This window comes from Macaca nemestrina, chromosome 8 (assembly GCF_043159975.1).
Source record: "Macaca nemestrina isolate mMacNem1 chromosome 8, mMacNem.hap1, whole genome shotgun sequence".
Classification (NCBI taxonomy): domain Eukaryota; kingdom Metazoa; phylum Chordata; class Mammalia; order Primates; family Cercopithecidae; genus Macaca; species Macaca nemestrina.
Window position 1 is genome coordinate 128,057,632 of NC_092132.1, and position 22,041 is coordinate 128,079,672.

General features: G+C 40.1%; 1 protein-coding gene across 2 annotated transcripts; it reads right to left on the reverse strand.

The window, feature by feature from the left end:
* Positions 1-422: 422 nt before the first annotated feature.
* Positions 423-21,875, reverse strand: LOC105482031 (BCL2 interacting protein 3 like). Of its 2 annotated transcripts, none has more exons than XM_011741891.3 (6): positions 21,743-21,875; positions 13,621-13,804; positions 9,754-9,826; positions 3,252-3,355; positions 2,981-3,130; positions 423-993 (listed from the first exon to the last, which is right to left on the reverse strand). In XM_011741891.3, the coding sequence occupies exons 1-6, from the start codon at positions 21,840-21,842 to the stop codon at positions 945-947; spliced, it is 660 nt and encodes a 219-aa protein (XP_011740193.1). In that variant the 5' UTR covers positions 21,843-21,875; the 3' UTR covers positions 423-944. The 2 variants fall into 2 exon arrangements, with proteins under 2 accessions (XP_011740193.1, XP_011740194.1); XM_011741892.3 differs by lacking the exon at positions 21,743-21,875 and adding an exon at positions 14,530-14,635.
* Positions 21,876-22,041: the final 166 nt, after the last annotated feature.

Genomic DNA, 22,041 nt, shown 5'->3' on the forward strand with positions numbered 1-22,041 from the left:
CAAGAAGCCTGTATTAACATCACAAATTGGAATTCATTCCAAAGCCTCTTCTTAGAGAAAAAAAAAAAGGAATAAAAAATAAAAAATTTAAAGTCATGAAAAATTCACATGCAGCTAATTAACATAAAAAATATCAAACACACACACAAAAATCTCGAAAAGCAATTTCATATATTTCTAGGCCTGAGACGTTCCTTATCAGAAAGAAAGATTCTACACCATAGAAAAGACAGCATTACAACAGACTAGTATGAAAATCTGCTGATGTATTTCAGTTCTTATCCTATTTCATACCTATCATTATACAGCTTGCCTCCTATAAATTAAAAGGCGCTATTAGGAGGCTTAGACAAAAAAGTGGCTCCAAAGCTGGTTTAAAATAATTTTTTTATTGCCCAGGATATTTTTTTCTTATGTCTTGCTTTTTTTTTTTTTTTTCTTTTTAATAACTATCAACTCAAACTTAGGAAAGCTTGCCTTTGTCTTGGGGGAAAAAAACAACTAGACAATAAGCTTCTTTTACATCATTTGCTAACCTGATCTCGTTTTAAGAGAGAGATGGTAGTTATGTTGCAAGAGTAAAATTTATACCATGAATGATACAGGTCTACTCTGGTGGTACTAATTAGGGATAATAGCCTTGTTGACAAAATTATAATCTGCTGGTGGCATTTGCGGAAAAGAAGCCCTTGCAAATTTCTAAACAACAGTAAACTCTGTTAGGAAATTCTAAAATGTCTTACAGGCCAAAAAGGGTATAAGGTTAGTAAAATGCCTCAACAGAGTTTGAATAAAATACTGGATTTGAGAGTTACTGGAATTGGATATGTAAAAACAGGGTGGTAGGTTGGGTCATGCTTACAATGGTCTCAAGTTCAAATAAGCTACTGTGACAATACACCACTTCACAGGTCACACGCATTTCCAGGGGCTTTTCCTTTCCCTCAGTAGGTGCTGGCAGAGGGTGTGCTCAGTCGCTTTCCAATATAGATGCTGAAAGGAAGCAGAGGTATCATGTTTCACCTGTTTCAACAGTTCTATACCAGCCTGTCCATAGTCTGAACTCTACTTAAAACTCTTCAGTCTTTGTAAAAGGCTCTAAAAATTTGTGGGCACCGCTCCCCAAACACCATGAAATCATCGCTGACTTTCTTAAAACCAGTCACCAGCCCAGCCAAACTGGTTTTATATGATTCTGTTTACTCTTTAAATTGGGGCTCCACAGCAAAGGGGTAGTGATTAGACAAAGTAAAGCCAGAGAGAACAGATCCCTCCACAGAGTAAATAAAGCAGCCCAACTCCTTCAATATGTTCCTCTTTGGTGGACAGAAGGTTCTACTGACACAAAAATATAGTAATATGTGAAATTATTTTGGTGCTCTATGTAGGACAAAAACAAAAAACAAAACAAAAAAAACCCTTAAAAGCTGTCAGTGCTTTAAAGACAGCTCTTACTAATAACTCTTAAGGATTAGGGGCCTTACAATACTTTTTCAGGCCAACCAAGTATTTGGCCTCTTCAACAGCAAAAGCAGAAGGGAAGTTGAGGAAAATATGTAACAAGCTTCACCTCCAGTGCAACTAAAGCAACCAACTTTTTAAACCCTCTTTTTACATTTATCTATAGCAATAGTTACACTTACAGCCAAGACAAACAATCTGAAGATGACTGAAAGAGAGACGGCAAGGTACAGAAACCAACCGCTTAAGGGCAATGAACTGCTGTATAGGTAGCAACGTATTAAACTCCTATACCTGCCCCACATCAACCCCCATGCAACGGTCACACGCTGCCCTTCTGCACAAACCTCTTCTAGGTTGCTGTTTGTGATTACTGTCCTCACCCTCACAAAAGCAGATCAAGCACCCAAGAGAGACAAGAGGGGCGTGTGGAAAGCTGTATGCAAGTTTCTGAGCTCGTGACTGAGAATCTCTCTCCAATATGCTGAGCTCCTTAAAGGGAAGAAAATGATGACCCACCTTCTGCATATCTTATATGAAAACGACCCATTGGGCATGCTTACAGCACAACATATGTCTTGAAAAAAATTAACAGCTACTGTTTAACTCCTAAAATCTTTCAGAAGTGTAATTCCTTAATTGTTTAAATCAAGGAAAAAAAGCAATTTATTTAAAAGATGTGGCTGAAAAACTAATGAATCATACGTAAATATGAGGTCGATTTTAGCAAAATAAATGAAAATACTACCAAGTTAAAAAAGGAAAAAATGAGCACCAATCAACCTACCAGTTTCATTTAAAAAAACCATTCAATGTAATCATGTATTTTCCCATATGAAAAAAAGTCTTTGCATTGACCACAAAATATACATGTTAAAGATTAGTTTACTTCATAAATTACTCAAGATTAAATATTAAACAACAAAACCCAAAAAGAAAAATCAACCACAGAAGAGTCCAGTTAAAAATGATCATTTAGGGGATTAATATGAACATCTTTTCTTTTTTTTTCGAGATGGAGTCTTGTTCTATCCACCAGGCTGGAGTGCAGTGGCATGATCTCGGCTCACTGCAACTTCTGCCTCCCATGTTCAAGCGATTCTATCCTGCCTCAGCCTCCCAAGTAGCTGGGACTACAGATGTGCATGACCACGGCCAGCTAATTTTTGTATTTTTAGTAGAAACCGGGTTTCAACATGTTGGTCAGGCTGGCCTCGAACTCCTGGCCTCAGGTCATCTACCCACCTTGGCCTCCCAAAGTGCTGGGATTACAGGCATTAGCCACCACGCCAGGCCAAACATCTTATTTTCAAGTAAGAAAAAAAACCTCTACTATTATTAAAAATGCTTATTTGTAGAACAATTGTGTACCCACTTTAATCATTCTTAAGTTAGCCTTATTTGCACTGAAACATTAAAAGTAAAGCAGTAAAAACTGCTTTCACATACATTTCTTCAATCTGAAAATAAAATAGGATAAAATGAATGGAAAAAACTTCAAGAGTTGACCAGTACTTACCCTAGTCCCAAAGCCAAAACATGAGAAAGGAAGAGAGATGGAATGAAGACCTTCAGAAATTCTGCGGAGAAAATACCCCCTTTCTTCATGGCTCCACTTTTCCTCATGCTTAAAGACACAGAACGTTTAGGGTGTCTGAAGTGGAACTCCCTGAGAAAGAAATTCAGAGGCAGATGTCATTTGCTGAAAATATCGCGGGGATTACCAACCATTGCCTATAAGTGGGTACAGATCAACTGTGTCCACTGACAAGAAACATGTGAAAACTCACTTGGGTGGAATGTTTTCGGGTCTACTGGACCAGTCTGACACCCAGTCCGCACTTTTCTTCAAAGCCTCAACTTCCTTCTCTCCTTCTACAACTTCTTCTTCTGACTGTAAAGAATAATTCAAACTTTAAGAAAAAAAGGAAGACCAATTCCTCCTAATACAAAGACAAGTCTGGACAGGAAATATACCAAACTCATAAGGTTGCGTCTCAGCAATTTTAGATAAGAAACAAGCTGTTTTTCTAAAAAATGTTGAAAAATAATCTAAGATCAGAGTATGTAATATCTTCAGAACAACCTGAGTAAGCTTTACTGTTGAGATATCTAAGCACAGCACAGGAACTGGAAAAAGACTGTATTTTGGGATGTAATGCTAACTGAAGTACGAAAAACCTTGATAAGAGTTAAATCTGGGCGATACTTGTAAGGAGGTCCATTATATTATTCTCTTTTGTATGCACTTAAAATTTTTGTAATTAGGCCGGGTGTGGTGGCTCGTGCCTGTAATCCCAGCACTTTGGGAGGCTGAGGCGGGTGAATCACTTGAGGTCAGAAGCTGGAGATCAGCCTGGCCAACATGGTAAAACCCCGTCTTTACTAAAAAAATACAAAACAAAAAAAAATTAGCTGGGCATGGTGGCGGGTGCCTGTAATCCCAGCTACTTGGGAGGCTGAGGCAGAAGAATCACTTGAGTTTTGGAGGTGGAGGTTGCAGTGAGCTGAGATCCAGCCACTACACTCTAGCCTGGGCAACAGGGTGAGATTCTGTCTCAAAAAAAAATTCATAATTAAAAAAATAAAAGGAAATAAAAGGATATGCTAAAAATAAAATGATGAGAAGTAAAACAAAAATAAGTGAGAGATATGAAGAGGAAATAAATAATAGTATTTACTGAGCACTTAAAGGGGCAAATATTATTCCAAGCATGTTACATGCATTAACTTTTTTTTTTTTTCCTGGAGACAGGGTCTCCTGTGTCACCCAGGCCAGAGTGCAATCATAGCTTACTGCAACCTTGAACTCCTGGGCTCAGTTAATTCTACCTTAGCCTCCCAAGTAGCTGGGACTATAGGTCTGTGCCACCACACCCAGCTAATTTTTGTATTTTTTAAAGAGACAGTGTTTCACTACGTTGCCCAGCCTGGTCTTGAACTCCCAGGCCCAAGGGATCTCCCCCGCCTCAGCCTCCCCAAGAACTAGGATTACAGGTGTGAGACACTCTGCACCCAGCCACATGCATTAACTTTCACCTTGCAAAAAACAACCCTATAAAAATAGGAATTATTAAAATCCCATTTTACAGATGAAGAGACTGAGACATAGATTAAATAATTTGCCTAAAGTTCCACAATCAGTACATAGCAGGGCCAGTATTCAAACCCAAGAACACTGTATAGAGAGGTCCTACTGTTAAGCACCAGGGTTGACGCTCCGGAAGGAGATTATATTTTTAGAACAAATTGCTACGCAAACATTTTCCAAGGTTTCGAAACTATGTTAGTCAAAAGTTTTTTGGAATAATTCATAATAAGTTGAGTCAGAATTTAACATCTGTCATATCACATAAAATAAAAAATGTGATTTTAAAAAACTGCTAATGATAATCTAAAGTTTCAGACCAAGAACAATTAACATTTCCAATAGCTCCCCTTTTAATAGACCCAAAAGGAGGGAAAAAGTCCTAAAAATATTTATTTATTCAGTTTTATTGATTCAGTATTATTTATTCAGTTTTCTTTTTGAGACGGAGTCTCGCTCTGTCGCCCAGGCTGGAGTGCAGTGGCGTGAGCTTGGCTCACTGCAACCTCCGCCTCCTGGGTTCTAGCAATTCTCCTGCCTCAGCTTCCAGAGTAGCTGGGATTACAGGTCCCTGGCACCACACCTGGCAAATTTTTATATTGTTTGTAGAGATAGGGGTTCACCATGTTGGCCAGGCTGGTCTCGAACTCCTGACCTCAAGTGATACACGCACCTCGGCCTCCCAAAGTGCTGGGATTACAGGCGTGAGCCACTGCGCCCGGCCATATTCAGTTTTAAGGAATGTCCCCAAACCCAAGGGCCTCAAAACTAAGAAGCATTTTGACATTTTATTTTGTTTGACTAGGATTCACTCTTTGACCAAAGCTGTCATTCTTTTCAGTAGGTAGCTAAGAAATGCAGAGTCTGACATATTCACATGACTCTTTTTTGACAGGTCTAGTTCTCTGTGAAATAGCTACCCCAGGACAGGAGCTTCAGACGGGGCAAAGTCAAACCCCTGTGCGTTGTCTACTGCTCTTGATAGTACCATTCTTATCTAGTTCTGCTGAACTTGGCAAATTCCGCTGAATGACACAATGTAGCATTTAGGATTAAGCTCTTTCCATTGGCTATTGAAATTACTCAGAATCATGAGTTGGCTCTTTGGAGTAACACTGAAATCATCCCAAATCAAAAACAATAAACGGTTACAATTTACTTGCAGATCAGTTGCTGTGCACACAATATCTGACTACACTCAACATACTGCAGGTGGTTTCTGTTTAGTTTCCTGCTTTGGCCTCACAGGTCTCTCTTTAAACCTGCTCAAAGATTTAAATTATGAAATTTAACAAAGTATTTCATAATTCCTGACAGAATGAAAACGCAGTAAGATTTTACGCTCTAATTTTTGTTTTCAAGAGGATGGAATTTTCTCAGTTGAGTGAAGCAAAGTTATCTCTGGACAAGTGTTTTAAAAAGAAAACAAAACAAAAAAGAACTCCAGATAAGTTTCTCAACTTATTCTAACACTTTAAGAGTGGTAAGCTTTCCCCATTTACTACCGCTCTGTGCTTCCTTTTATTAGTCTTAAATTTGCCACTTTCAGGTTTTAAACTGCCTTCCAATTCTTAGAATTCCAGAATATGGTAAAAATGTACTTAATCTAATTATGTAAGATTTGTGCTCTTAAAATCAATAATCCTCTCTCTATACCTACATCTATTCAAAGAAGATTCTGGCCGGGCACTGTGGCTCCTGCCTGTAATCCCAACACTTAGGGAGGCTGAGGCGGATGGATCACTTGAGGCCAGGAGTTTGAGACGAGCCTGGACAACAGGGCAAAACCCCATCTCCACTAAGAATACAAAAATTAGCTGGACGTTGTGGTGCACACCTGTAATCCCAGCTTCTTGGGCGGCTAAGGCAGTAGAACTGCCTGGAAACAGAGGCTGCAGTGAGCCAAAGCCACTGCACTCCAGCCTGGGTGACAGAGTGAGGTCCGTCTCAAAAACAAGAAACAAAAACAAAGAAGATTCTGATCATTCTAGCCTGTTCTCTCACATGGAGTTCTTTATTTTCTAATCACTTATGTTTTCCTTCTCTGGTCCACCTCAAGGTCACTCTGTCCTCTAAATATGGATATTAAGCTGTATACCATGATTCACGTACGGATAAAAATCACAGTTTCACAAGAGAGAAAAAGGAGGACACTTTCCGTTTGGATCATTTTTCAGTAACACTCAACACTGTGCTGGCATTTTTTGGTCCCAGAAACACAACGCAAAAATGTCTTCAATAAATAATCTATATTGCTTCTCGGACTTTTGGCTAAGATCAAGTGAAAAAACAATCTATGGTCTGTTTTCTGATACAAAACTGAGACTCTTGAGGATGATCATCCCAAAAGCAGTTTCATGGTCTTTTTCCTAAGTGCACACTGCCTTAGGCGGAAATTCCCCACACTATAACTCAGCAGACATTTTTCAGTTCATTCTCGTGGCTTTGTGAGCTCTCCTGTTAATCGAATTCATTTACTTAGTTCAGTAGAAAGAACAAGGGCCACAGACTGAGACCTGCTTTGAATCCTGGCTCTAACACTGACTTGCTTTGTGATCTTAGATAAGTAATTAGTACAAAGCCTCACTTTTTCCATTTGTCCATGGGGATAATATCACTGCTTTCACTGGATTGAGAACATTAAAAGAGAGGTGGGAGTAGTAACTCATGTCTGTAATTCCAGCACTTTGGGAGGCCGACGTGGGAGGATCATTTGAGGCCAGGAGTTTGAAACCGGCCTGGGCAATATAGCGAGACTCTGTCTATACAAACAAAATAAAAAATTAGCCAGGTATGGCAGTGTGTTCCTGTAGTCCCAGCTACTAGGGAGGCTGAGGCACAGAGATTGCTTGAGCCAGGAATCGGAGTCTGTGGTGAGCTATAACTGCACCACCGCACTCCAGCCTGGGTGACAAAGCAAGACCCTGAGACACTGTCTCAAAAAAAAAAAAAAAAAAAAAAAAGAAAGAAATTGAGCAACTAGAACATATCTAGTTAATGCTAGTGACTTTCCTTCCTCATCTTAGAAAAGCTTGAAAATGATATATAGTCCTTATAAACACATATAAAAATATTCTATAAGATGAAGTATAATAACAGTCCTTAATCTGTTTTTTTAAGTTTCTTAACCCTCAACTTTCTTCTTATTCAGGAAGAAAATCAATGTTCCCAAATCCTAAATAAATTAATTTTTAAATTATTGTTTCTTCCATTAAAAAAAAAGGCAATGTAAAAGGTTTTTGAAAGTTTAAACTATACCTACTGACAGCTCCCTTATTAAGTCTTACTCAACCGTTAAATTATCTCTCATAGGAGTTACTGTCTTTCTAAACTCTTCCCTTGGTTGAAACTGACCGATCTGATTGTCAACATAAAGTACCTCCTCTTGATGACAGCCTATGCTCTCTTAGGGATTTGGTCCTGCAAAGGGATCAACACTGGCAAACCTACCAAAGGCCAAAAATCTGACATTTTCTTTCCTGAATTTCAAGAATTCCTTTGGAATTCCAGGAGAGATGCATTCGGCTCTAGAATTCCGTGTAAATTCAATATTCAGTTAAGCCTAATTGCACGTCTGCAACTCTGTGAGCCAGGAAAGCACTTACCAAAGTGCTCCACGGAGTTATTAAGTTCTTAAGGGAAAAATGTATGCAGAGAAGAGGAAGAAAGTCTAAGGTCAAATAAGCTTGGGAAACATTTGGTTTAATTAAACTCATTTCTTTTTTTTTTTTTTTTAAGAGACAGAGTCTTGCTATGTTGCCCAGGCTGGACTCAAAACTCCTGGGGCTCAAGGGATCCTCCCGCCTCCACCTCCCAAGTAGCTGAGACTCGGGCGAGTGCCACCATGTCCAGCTTAAACTATAATCATTTCTTTACTGCAGGAACTGGTCAGAACTACTCATGCGACTACTAGGGTGAGAGTGTGGGGGAGCCTGGGGCTGCATTACTTTCCATTTATTTGACTTCAGGACTATCTTATGGAAATTCCCTTTGAACAAACATTCTTGAAAACACATTTTGGGAAATGCTAATCTAAACTTTAAGCTTTCTGTATAAAAGGTGATATAGATTGAAGAAATCCTCCTCAGGAAAGACCACAGCAAAGAATTTGATTTCTCTCTTGGATTCCTTGGTACGCTTTCTGCTATGGAGACTTTGTATGCTTTCTTCTACATCAGCTATCACTTACTGCATGTGGCCAAACTGACATACATAAGCCAGCAACTCAAATGCTCCAGTCAGATCATCTTACTACATGACAGCCTGCTATTATGAGCTTCTCTACAGTATAAAGCTCATCATCATAAAATAAATTTCTGCTGAATCCACAGATTTTCAACATTTCAGAGAAAAGCAAAAATAGAGCATAGTAAAGTATGGAGGAACGCTGTGGCCTTCGGAAACAGAAAGAATACTGGGTGGGTCTAAGATACACAAAATATTTCTAGTGCTCAGGACACAGCATATTGAAAACCCTACAAAACAAGGTTTTAGTTGCAACTCATTCAAAGGTTCATTCAATATTTTTCAAGCACCCTAAATACAGGAGAAAAAGAAAATGGTTCCCATCCTCAAGAATTTGTACTCTAACGACACTTTCAGGTGATCTTACATATCAATAAAGGCTGGCTATAAGTATTCTAAATCATTAGCAACAATTACATACTTACCATATTTTAAGTTTTATAACACAAACATTTGTAAGATTTTAATACTATATCCCTGTTTCCAACATTGTCAACTCCTAGTAAACAATATTTATCTTCAAGGAATCCTGCATAATTTAGATAAATTTTATGTCTACCTCTTGAAATTTATCTCAAAAGTCACTGCTTTGATTTCAGATGCAAAAAAAAAAAAAAAAAAAGTCTTCACGTCTAGTTCTTCATCTTCATTTTTTCTGTGGTCTTAAAGCATCTATCTCAGTTTTTTCTACTTACAAACTCAAGAAACTAGCCTGGAGTATTGGCATGATTCATTATGGGCAATAATTTTCCAATTCTTTTAGAGAGACAGGGCCCCAAATCCTTAATTGTAAAGGAGTGCAACATGAACTATACCATCCTAAATAAATTCCAAAATCAGAAATTCAGTAATAGCTTCAAACTATTCCTAAAAGTCTTCATGTTCTTTATTTTAGCAAAATATAGTTACAGAATTTCCATCTTTCTTGTTTACTATAAATCAGAATCCCCCCCACACACCTGAGAGCTATGGTCCCTGCTTGTGTGCATTTCCACATCAAACATGATCTGCCCATCTTCTTGTGGTGAAGGGCTAGAAGAGAAGGAATTTAGCTATCAGTTTTAATTCTCACTTTGTCAAATGACTTAGTCTCTACTAGAAATTAGAAAATTAGAAGTTACAGCAGTATGGCTTTGAAAAAGCAAATCAGAAAATATATCATAACCCCATACAAGAAAAATGTATGTGATATTAAATGGCTAAATGAAATTGAGCATTCTTACTCCCAAAATGTTCTGTACTTTTTCAGTAGTAATAAATTCCTTCAAAATGATAAATTTGCAAAGGAAATACTACCTACAGACACAAACTGTCACATTTTCTTATATTTACTCTTTTGTCCATTAAAGGTAAAAAAATCTTCAAATTCAGGAACTTTAGTTCAGAGTTCTTTTTCTCAAAGTTCCCTCATCATTAAATAATTCACCAGTAGTTCTCAAAGTGCATAAGGTAGTTTTCAAAGATACTTTCAGACGGTCTTTGAGGTTAAAGTTCCTTTCTTAATACTAGTAGGATTTATTTGCCTTTTTCATTCTCATTCTCCCATGTGTATAGTGGAGTTTTCCAAAGGCTACGTGATGTGTGATAGTACAACAGTTAGAATGCAAGCGTGGATGAGAACCAGCTGTTTTGTATTAAGCTGGGTGTTAGAGATTTGTAAACGTGTAAAACAATGCCACTATTCTTATTAACTTGGAGGGTTTATAGAAAATAGGTACTTTCACTAAAAAAAGTTACTTATGTTAAAATGTATTATTTTTGAATATGTATTTTCTCAGCTTTAATTTCTAATATAGTAAATATCAAAATATATGAACCCACAAACAAGTCCTTCGGGGTCCCTAATGATTTTTAGGAATGTAAAGGTATATAATGACCGAAAACTTTGAGAACCACTATTTTACTTATTTCAGAAATATTTGCTTTGAGATATTTCAGAGTGAATTATATAAGCTTATAAATTAATATAAAACCTTTATAATTGCACAAAATACATTCTTAGAACTGTAAAAATTTACAAATAAGTTTTTAGACAAAAACAACATGGTCACAAACTGCACTTGATGCAAGAGATGAACAGAATGTGTTAAGTTAATTTCTCAGCTTTATCAATGATTCCTTGTGTAAAAACTGAAAGTCACTGGGGATCCTTCACTACATACACAAACCCTCCCCCAAAATCTAAAATAGAAATAAAAAATATTTGAGGCTTAACTTGCTGAAAGGAATAGATATTAACTATAAAAGTTATCAAGAGTATGTATACAATGTTAATTAATGTACAGAAATGTTGGTGAGACTGACTCAGAAATAAGATCGTCAGAAATTTATCAGACAGATGAGGCCTAGGAGTCTTTTAGACTGGTATAACTGACATAGAAGATTCTTAAATGGGGACAGGAAAAGAGAAAAGCTGGTTCTGTATCAAACAAACGTCATATATATTTAGAAAATTTTTGTCTTGAACTAGCACAGGAGTCAACCAGAACTGGGCACTCCTGGTGGCCTCAGTTTACTATCTTTGTGCTCATAACACTGTTGGGTTCACAGCTACACATCCAGTTAAGGGTCAGCCTTACACAGCCTTGACCAGGTCAAGGCAGTCAGGGTGACAAAGTCAAGAATCCTATGGAAGCATCGCTCTGCTTCCATATGCTTCTTCACACTGGCACCAACCTCTTCTCTAAACTGTTTATTTCCTCCTAACAATTTGGAATGCATTAGCGCTTCACCCATGGCATATATTAGAATCGGCTAGGGAGCTTTTAAAATATTGTGATGTCTCTACCCTGCCCCTGTCAACCAAAATGAGAAGTTCTTGAGATGCAGTCCGTGTGCTGGCATTTTTAAAAGCTCCTGGGTGAATCTCGTGTGCCGTCAAGGTGAAAACCCCTGTGACAGGACGGAAGGCAAAGCAGAGCGCACTGGGGTTCCCAGCTAACAATGCCTGCAGCGACACAAATATTTCTATGCAATAATTTTTAAGTTGAAAATATACATAAATCAGCTCTAGGACTGATACCCAACAACCCCAAAACTTTTCCCCCTACAAAAAACACTTCCCGGTGACTTTTCAAATACAGAGACGCATGGCAATTCAAATGACGTGAGTTTTGAAGACATTCCTTAATGGTAAAGCGTGTTAGTCGGATATCCCAGAAGAGTACTGTTGCACACTCAGGTTCTAGGCATTCTCTGAAAGATGATCACTAATCTAGGGCCTGGAGATACATAAGATGAGGGGTAGGAAAGTGTTCAAAAGCACTTGCCATGCCTCCTTCTCACAACCTAAACTGAAACATGATCATGGGAGGGTGAAGGCATATTCAGTCACATGTAATAAGATGAACAGACAGGTAAGCAGGTGACTTTTCTCTGCTCATTGACAGCACCATGTGAACAACAGGCTCATGGGCACCGTGGTATCAATGATCAAGGCCCACACACTTGACCTTAGAGTGAAAGCCTTGTTGACAGGCCATAACAAGCAGAAAACTTGAGAAACCCATCAGCGAGTTCCATAATATAAATACAAATCTTCATTCGGAAAGGCAGACTAATGCTGTAGCTACTAGAATCAAGGGCAAGCTGTTCAGAAGAGAGCCATCTGTTCTGGTTCCGCTTATGACAAGAGCCATCCCAGGCTCTAAGAAACACAGGGACAAGTAAGGGATGACACGGGGGTGGCGGGGGTGCACAGTGTGCCACAGAGCCAACAAGCCAGTCCCCCCGCTGCCTTGGCAACATGAGTGGATCATAAGCCACTCAGGAAGCTGGACATGATTTAACTCATTTCTCCTTTTTTTCACTTCTTCTGTTAAGTAATAATATGTGCAATATACACAATTTTTAGAAAATACAAAAATGTTAAGAAGAAAAATATCCATACTGCATTCCTAAAGATAGTCACTGTTTACATTTCCTTAATCTGCTTCCTGTGCGTTTGCATTTTCTAAATGGTTAACATCAGTTAACAACCACCCAGAAGGTCATCCAGTGACCCATAACGCTAACAGTGGAGCTGTCACTGAAACAAGAATTTTTTAAATGTCATTTAATATCTAGCCCTTTTGGAAAAAAACAGAAAAGTTTTTACTAAAAAATAATGACCTGGTTTCATTCCACACACATATCTCGTTGTATTCTTACTCTTTCACCATAAGCAGTCCTTAATCCATGGAATTAGTTTCTTCAGGTCAAACACAGAAAAATGAGGTCCGAAACAAAACATCCTCTGAGAAAGCAGAAGAGCCTTCAAAACTATCTTCACAGACCTTGGTTGGTGCTTCCAACTGTGCAAATATTGCTATAACGTGCAACGACCTGCAGGTCCCATGAGTCAAACATTTACTGAGTGTCTACTATGGGCCAGCATCATTACTATGAAGCTAATAAAAATGAAACATGGCTATTGCCCTTTGAAACGTCAAGATCTAGAAGGGAAGACAGATATATACAGAGGTAACTAATTCAAGGCAGTCTGTTATCTGTAAAACAGGGATACAAAAGAAAATGGGGGAAAATTATATTAATTCTATAAATTAGCATTTACGCCACTGAATTTTTAAACTGATAAACTGCTAAAAACAATATAATCTGGGTAAGAAAAATGACAATCTGGGGAAAAACAGTGGGCACTGAAGCACCTGTTAATTAGCTGTCTCATATAAACACAATATATATCTGTGCAATATATATTACACTGCAATGTATCAGAAGGCATATTTTGCTAAGTGAAGATTTAGGCAAATACATTTTTCCTAGAGAGAATGAGCCCTATAACCCATTCGTTTCCTGAATTCCACCAAAACATGCGTCTCACTCACCTGTCACAGTGAGAACTGCCTCTTGAACTACTCTGTCCTGATTCATGTTGTGCATCCAATAGAATCTTCTCCATGTCTCCATTGTGGATGGAGGATGAGGATGGTACGTGTTCCAGCCCCCCATTTTTCCCATTGCCATTATCATTGCCATTGCTGTTGCTCATGGGGAGCTCCACCCAGGAACCTGTTGGACAAGTCAGATAAGTTAACCACAGCAGAACTGAAATCTGTCATGTGCACACAGATGTGAACATGGTGAATCCAGATAAGAATTCTGACTCTCCTCAAACCAAAGGCAAAAGTATTCTGAAGAAAATAAGTAAGAATAAAAGTCTAAATATCTATATAGTTCTGTTCCTGAAACAGCTCATGCCATCAACTGAGAAGCAGCTCGAACTCTAAAACAACTCAGAAAATGTGTTTTCCAGTCAATATTCTCTCTGGGTAAAGTTTAATTTATGATAACACTTTACTGAAAACTCTGAGGTTGCTTTTCAAAAAAAAAATTGCTACTTTTAGTCAACTTACCTTTCATATTTTAGTTGGTGTATATATACACACACACTTTCTTCATAGTCTACCTAAGCTACTCAGCTGTATCTGCTCCAGAAATGAAATATATACATCACTTACAAATTTCATAAAAGGTCATCTAAGTAAGTTAGCAACTATATCCTACTTAGTGCAAACAACTGAGAAACTCCTAGAGAGGGAACCTAAATCCAATAGCAAAAATTTCAATTTGTACACAAATCAGGAGCATAAAATTAATGCGGCTGGTTAACTAAATCAGGTGATAATGCTAAAAATTCAGAAAAAAGCTTTAGCTCTATCTCACTGATTAGTTTCTTCACTTCCTTTGTATCTCTCGCTTTCTAGTCTTTCTCCTTTTTTATACACTAAGCATACCTTGTGAACTTGTCTTTTTTCTCTTCTCTCCCACAAGTTTCTACTTTCCAGGGTTTTCACTAAACCCTGTTGATTTGGGGGCAGAAACAACTGCACATCAGCTACAGGCAAACATGAAAAGTTTTCTTGGACACAAAGTTGAAGGGGTGGAGCCACAGAAAAAGGGGATGTACCACTGGTAATTCTGCATAGGTCTTAAAAATATTTATTGGTCCAATGAGTTTGCTAAACATATTAAGGTGCTTTAATTTTAGTAAGAGTTGAGGCCAGGTACAGTGGCTCACACATGTAATCCCAGCACTTTGGAAGGCTGAGGGACCAGGATTGCTTGAGTCCAGGAGTTTGACACTAGCCTGAGCAACAAGGTAAGACCCTGTCTCTACAAAAGAATAGTAAGTAAATAAATAAATAAATTGTTAACAGTAGCCAATAAACTAACTTCACAGTAAAAAGAGATAGTCGTATACTTTGTTCATAATTTCCATTCCTTACAATAAATTTTGTTTTAGAAAATGTAACCAAGCGGCTTGGTGTGGTCATCCCTCTAAACTCCCAGCAGAAGTGTTCGAGAGTTCCAGGGATGAACAGGGAGTTCCGTCAGTAAGTTGAAGTAAAATCATCAAAACTGGCTCAAACTCTAAAATGCACTCTAAATGTGGCGATGGCTACACCAGTTCCAGAGTGAATTCAACATCACCCTCACAAGAAGGAAAGCTCCAAGGCAGATGCAGCCGGGAATCTGACCCCATCACTTCCTGTCTACCTTTGTGACCTGAGCTTCAGCTTCCTCATCTGTAAACAGAGATAATAACAACACCGGGGTGCTGTGAGGATTTAGTAGTATCAAGTGCTGGTAAATGGAAGATGCTCAGTTATACACTAGAATTTACATTTATAAGTCCTTAGAACCCTTTTCTTTCCGTTTGAGGCAGCCCCAGTGGCTACCACCATCCCATAATCACCACCAATTCCTTAGGACTCTGCTGCCAAACGACAGAGCTGTACATCTCCATGGCCTCATTTTACACACACATAAAATGGACGTAGACTAAAGATAACTCAAAATGGATTAACAAATACAACTAGCAAAGCTAAGAGAGATCTAACATTGAAGATAAATTATCTAGAGTGCCTCTGGAGTGTATAAGAAATATGCCAAAAGCATCCCTAAATTTAGAGCTCTACAAAATATTTCAACTGGAGAGAAAGGGGGTGGGGGAGATAATATGTATATAAAAACAGTTTTTTTCTGACTCTCACTGTTTCTAGGATTTTCAAACTTATTTTTAAACCAATGGAACCAGTTCTTCTTGTATAGAAGCCTAATGCGTACAATAGTAACAAACCAAAACCCAGAGCTGCTCTGACAGAAGCAGAGCTAAGGAACCAGGAGTTCCAGATGGGTTTCTGTGGAAGCCAGTCTTCCCTAAAATACAATTAATGTTCACTTGAAGTAGCTGATCAAAGAGAAAAAAGGGTGTAACAAACAGTATCAGGTTTTCTGTTCCTTACTTTTGTCTTTCTTTTGAGACAGTCTTGCATTGTCACCCAGGTTGGAGTACAGTGGCAAAATCACAGCTCACTGCAGCCTTGATTCCTGGGCCCAAGCAATCCTCCCACCTCAGTCTCCCAAGTAGTTGGGACTACAGGGCACATGCCACCATGCCCGACTTATTTATTTATTTATTTTGTAGAGACGGGGTCTCCCTACATTGCCCAGGTTGGTCTCAAACTCCTGGGTTTCAGCAATCCTCCCACCTCAGCCTCCCAAAGTGCTGGGCTTACAGGTATGAGCCACTGCTCCCAGCCTGGTGTTTACTTTTTTGAAGGACTTTCAAATCAATGTCTGGATCCTATTTTCTTCATTAAAAACACATAAGCAATCATAATCTAATATATACTTTAGGAACTTGAAAGAGACATACCTAGAAGAGCTTAGTAAAAGTGATCTATGCTGTGGCCTCCACACCCTGTAGCATAACTGAAAGCACTTCTACTTAAGGCAGACAATTTGTACTTGGCATACACTGGTATAGTTTGGTCAGGGGCTGAGACTGAAGCCAGGCTCCCACTCTCAGTTACAGCTGTTACCCTCGCACAGGGTACTTAACCACTTTGTGCCTCAGTTTTCTCATCTATAAAACAGAGATAATAATTGTATCTACCTCGAAGACTTTGTTAGGAGGATTAAATGAATAAAGCACCCAGAACAATGAGAAAGGTCCCTAAGAAAGTTTTAGCTACTATAACTATATTCTGTATCATAGAAAAAGCATTCCTTACTGGAAAAATGTGTTGCTAGAAAACGTAAAGATCAGTACATGAAATTAAAAATTAACATCTCTCCCAACCTCCCATTCCTTCTCCCAAAAGAGCCACTTTTCACAGTTTCACATGGAGACTTGCAGAGTTTTTTCCAATGAAATATAGGTCTGTTTTTGCTTTTGTTTTTATAAAGAAATAGAACTGTACCATACACACATACTGACATATTCTGTAAGTCGTTTTTCAGATGTCTTCCCTCTCAATATATACTGACATTCATTCTTTCGAACAACTGCATTGCATCTCATCTTTTATAAAGATATACCATACTTTAACCATTATCTAAATGGCAATGGTTAACCACTACTCAGATGGTTGTTTCTAATACTTTGTTATTACAATCAGGGCTTCAGTGAACATTCTAGAGAATAATTTGACAATATGTATTAACAGCCTTAAAAGGGTAGATTTCCTTTAACTCAGTAATTCTCTTTCAAAAATATCATCTATGGAAATACATAGTGGGTGCAGAGAAAGTTATGTACATAGGCATTAATTAAGAGGCTACATATTAATCTTTTGAGTAACATACAAAAAAACAAATATGTCTTCCTCAATAGATGAAAAACACATCCGTTTCCCATCACCTGATTCGTTCCTGATTTACAGCCTCAGAATTTCTTAGTGTTCTAACTCTACCAATCCTCACAAAGTCCCTTTTTACTTGCAAAGGAAACAAGGCTAGATAAGAGGTTTGTGCTGTCCAAGCAACACAAAGTAGAAAACAACCACAGAGTGAATTCTCTTCCTAATAATCAAGCTTGAAAACTAAAAGCTGGAAAGCTTTCTCTATTATTTAAAAGACTTTACAAACTAAGAGCCGTTCCTTAGGCCAATTTGTACATAATATGCAATGACATGAGGTATTTTCTGGTTTGGGTTTTTGGGAATGACTAAGAGATTCAGAGAAACTTCTGTGAAAGCTCCTCCATTCTCTAATATAATAGATCGTGAAGGGTGGTCCAATAATTGTGATTATACTCATTGCTGTATGTTGCATAATCTTTACAGTTTTATAATCACTAGTTCAATCCTCTCTCAAGAAGAAGAGGAGAGGAGCTTTGGGACAAGGGGAAGAGAGAATGAAGAGTATTTCTCCTCATTTTTCCCCCTAACTTTTAAAGGCCCACATGTAACTCTTTTCAAATTTCATTATGTTTACATTCTTTCCTCAAAGCTTTTCATTCATTATTGAAAGGAATCCAGACCAGGCCAAGAGTCACTGGCATTCTTCTTAAAAAAAAAAAAAAAAAAAAAGTTGGTCTTTTTGCAGAAGTATGTATTTACACACAAATTACATAGGTATTCAAAACATTATGAGGCAGTGACAATACATGAAGGTCTTAACAGCACTCTTCATAAACCGGAAAGCAAGGACATCGTGCTTGAAGACGTTTCTATTTAAAAAAAAAAAAAAAAAAAGGTTTGTGACCAGCTTGGGCAACAAAGTGAAACTCCATCTCTACAAAAAATAAGTTAGCTAGTGACCAGCCTGGGCAACGAGGTGAAACTCCAACTCTACAAGAAATAAAATAATTAGCTGGGTGTGGGGGCGTGCACCTGCACTCCTAGCTACTTAGGAGACTGAGGCAGGAGGATCACTTAAGCCCAGGAGGTCGAAGCTGCCATGAGCTATGACTGCACCACTGCACTCTAGTTTGGGTGACAGAGCAAGACCCTGTCTCAAAAAAACAAACAAAAAAAAAAGAAAGAAAAAATTTCAAAAGAAAAAAAGGCTGTATTTCTCAATAACAAGAATTACACTACGACTTATACTACTACTTTGATTTTCCTTATTCGACCAATTGACTCTTATTCAAATATTCTTAAGGAAGTTGATAGTTTTCTTAACAATAAAACAAACTGGACAACATCCTTTTGACTTGGAAGGAGTTTGGGTATTTGCCCTGTAATTTTTAATGAAAGTGAACAGTCTCTCCACAGCGGTAAAGTTAAAAAAAGAAAAATCACAGAAATACTTCATTATTCAAATATTTCAATAATTTGCCATTGAAACTCTGCTTTGTTCCCTGAACCAAAGATAAAAAGTCCCAAACCCAAGAAAATCTGTACATTTCATCTCCTGTTTTTCAGTTGTGCAACTTTACCCAACAAAGTCCTTCAACTTATCCCAATTTGGATAGTACTAGGCGCCTGAATAAGTTGTTTTGCCCAATGCCCAAAAATCACTTCAAGGAATCAATGAGGCTTCTTGTTTTGTTCAGTGCAGTGTTGTGTAATGAGCTAAAAAAACGAACAGAGTTAAGAGGAAAGAGGGGAGTAATTAAATATGGCATTATCTAAAAGCTTTTCAGAAAGCTCACCCTATCCCACGTAAAATATTTTCTATCTAGATTTCCCAAAGCAACATTTTGATATCCCATGCAGGCTGAGTACTTCCACCTCTGTAAGAGTTGATGTCAACCAAGCAGGAACCGACTGGCCAAAGACATCAAACTCCTCATAGGTCTGTCAGACTCCAAGATAAACAATGACATATGGCTCAGCCCTTTTTTTTTTTTTTTTGAGACAGAGTCTCGTTCTGTCACCCAGGCTGGAGTGCAGTGGCCCGATTTCAGCTCACTGCAACCTCTGCCTCCCGGATTCAAGCGATTCTCCTGCCTCAGCCTCCTGAGTAGCTGGGATTACAGGCGCCCGACAGGCCAGCTAATTTTTGTATTTTCAGTAGAGAGGGGGTTGGTCTCTCACCATGTTGGCCAGGCTGGTCTCGAATTCCTGACCTCAAGTGATCCACCCGCTTCGGCCTCCCAAAGTGCTGGGATGACAGGTATGAGCCACCACGCCCTGCCTGGCTCAGCCCTTATTGTTGTTGTTGTTAAAGGGTCAAAGGAAGATGAAAATCCCTTAGATTTCAGTGAAATCATGTACACCTACCAAGTATCTTCACTCATAAGAAAATTGCACAATTAAGAAACAGAATACTAAAAAGAAACAGAAAGGTGGGCCACCTTTGTGAATTAGGTAGAATAACACACTGACAAAATAAGACACACAGACCAGCAGGAGGTTCTGGACCACTGAAAAGAAGTCCTGAAAAGAGGCCGGGTGCGATGGCTCAAGCCTGTAATCCCAGCACTTTGGGAGGCCCAGGCGGGCTAATCACGTGAGGTCAGCAGTTTGAGACCAGCCTGGCCAACATGGTGAGAGACCAACCCCCTCACTACTGAAAATACAAAAATTAGTCTTGGTTGGTGTCGGGCGCCTGTAATCCCAACTACATGCCAAAACTTCGTCTCCACTAAAAATACAAAAATTAGCTGGGCGGGTGGCAAGCATCTGTAGTCCCAGCTACTCAGGAGGCCGAGGCAGAAGAATCGCTTGAACCTGGGAGGTGGAGGTTGTAGACAGAGCGAGACTCCATCTCAAAAAAAAAAAAAAAAGCCCTGAAAACAGCAGTAGACAGGCTGAACATGACAACCTCCGCTTTGCTCCCAGCCAGTTGTGAACTTGGACCAGGCTCTTAACTCTAGACCTGTTTCTCTACAGGTAAACAACAGGAGGCAGTTAGCTAGCTCTGAAGTTTTTCCCATTCTCAAACCTAAGACAGTATGCTAAACATGGGCAAATAACTTAAAATTGCATAGGAATATGTGATACGAGTAACGTTTAATGACTCAGACATTCATCCTAATTTACTGTGGGAAATAACATAACCATCTTACATTCTGGAATGTAGGACACTTAAAGGTTTTGGGTATTAACCCATCAAAAAACCTGGAGCAGCAGCATCCGTCTTAAAATCTCCAAACTCTGTTGCTACCTGGTGAGGGCTGAAACTCTCTTCCCTAGAATAATCTTCAGGCCACGCTGGAAGCATCTCCCTCTTACGAAAGATACTGCATGACCTTTAAGCATCCAAGCGGTTTTGAAAAGCCTTCATCTGGCCATATGCTCGCTACCCCCATTATCTCTTTCCCAAGAGTTGAATTAAAGAAAGGTTAGGCAAGAACCCTTCCAAGAAGACTCCCGGTTCTCACGACCAGGAACAATCTGAGGACAAGATGTCTGGGCAGTGGAATGTTATGAAAAGACCCTGGCCTGGGTTGTCCATCAGCCTTGCCCGTTAACTTTCAATTGCCCGAGTGCGTTTTTAATTCCGTTTCTTTAAATGCATGGCCCCAGACTCCCTGAAGTGTGCAGTCCCGGGTAGTTCAGGAGGCTGCTCTCAGGTTTACTGGGCGCACAACCTCATCGCTTAAAAAAAATCACTTGGGCAACTTCGAGAAAGCTAATAAAAAAAAAATTAAAAAAGGAAAAAGGAGAAGCAAGGCACAGCCTCTCACCCCACACGTGACTGAAGCCCCTAGACCAGCAAATGAATTTTCCTGACAAACATGTGGCAACAAAGGAATGCTCGCTGGGGGCTCCCGAGCCCGCCAGACGCTGCCCGCCCGCGGGCCCCGCACACCTGATCCCAGACACGTCCCGCGGCATCCGCCCGCCCCGCCCCGCTCCCGCGCGTCCATCCCCCGGCGTCCCCGCCGCACGTCCCCATTCCGGCCCACGTCCCCTCCGCGGCCCGCTCCGCCCACCTGGCCTCCCCGCCCCCCAGGCCCGCCCCCGCCCCGCCCGGCTCCGCTGCTGGGGACCACCCCCAGCACCAGGGGGATCCGCGCTACCCGCGCCGCTCCCGGACCGCGAACCCAAACGGCCCCGGCCCATGACCCCAGGATGCAACAGAGAGGCCCGGAGCAAGGCAGGCGCCCATCTTCCTGACAGGTGACGGGAGCTGTCAGTCACCCGGACATCACCGGCCTGGGCCAATGAGCTGCCTTCTCCTCCCGCCTCCCGCGCCGCGCCGGTGGCGGCGGCCGGGGCGGCTCCTCCTCCCCCATCCCCTTCACCAAGCCCTCGGCCCCTCACTCACTATTGAGGCCGGCCGGCTGCGGCAGAGACTGGCCACTTTCCTCGCAGTTGTTGTTGTTGTTGTGCAGGGGCGGCGGCGGCTCGACTAGGTGGGACGACATCGTCGGACAGCTGGCAGGGCTCCGGCAGCAGCAGGACCGTCTCAGGCTCTCAGGCAGCAACACAACAAGCCGAGTCCCCCGCCCCCTTTTCTGCGCCTGCGCTGTCCCTCCCCTGCCACTGACGTCAGGGTCCGCCCAGGCCACGTGATGACAACACAACAAGCGTCCGGACGGGGCGGCGGCGTTCCCTTGCGGGTCC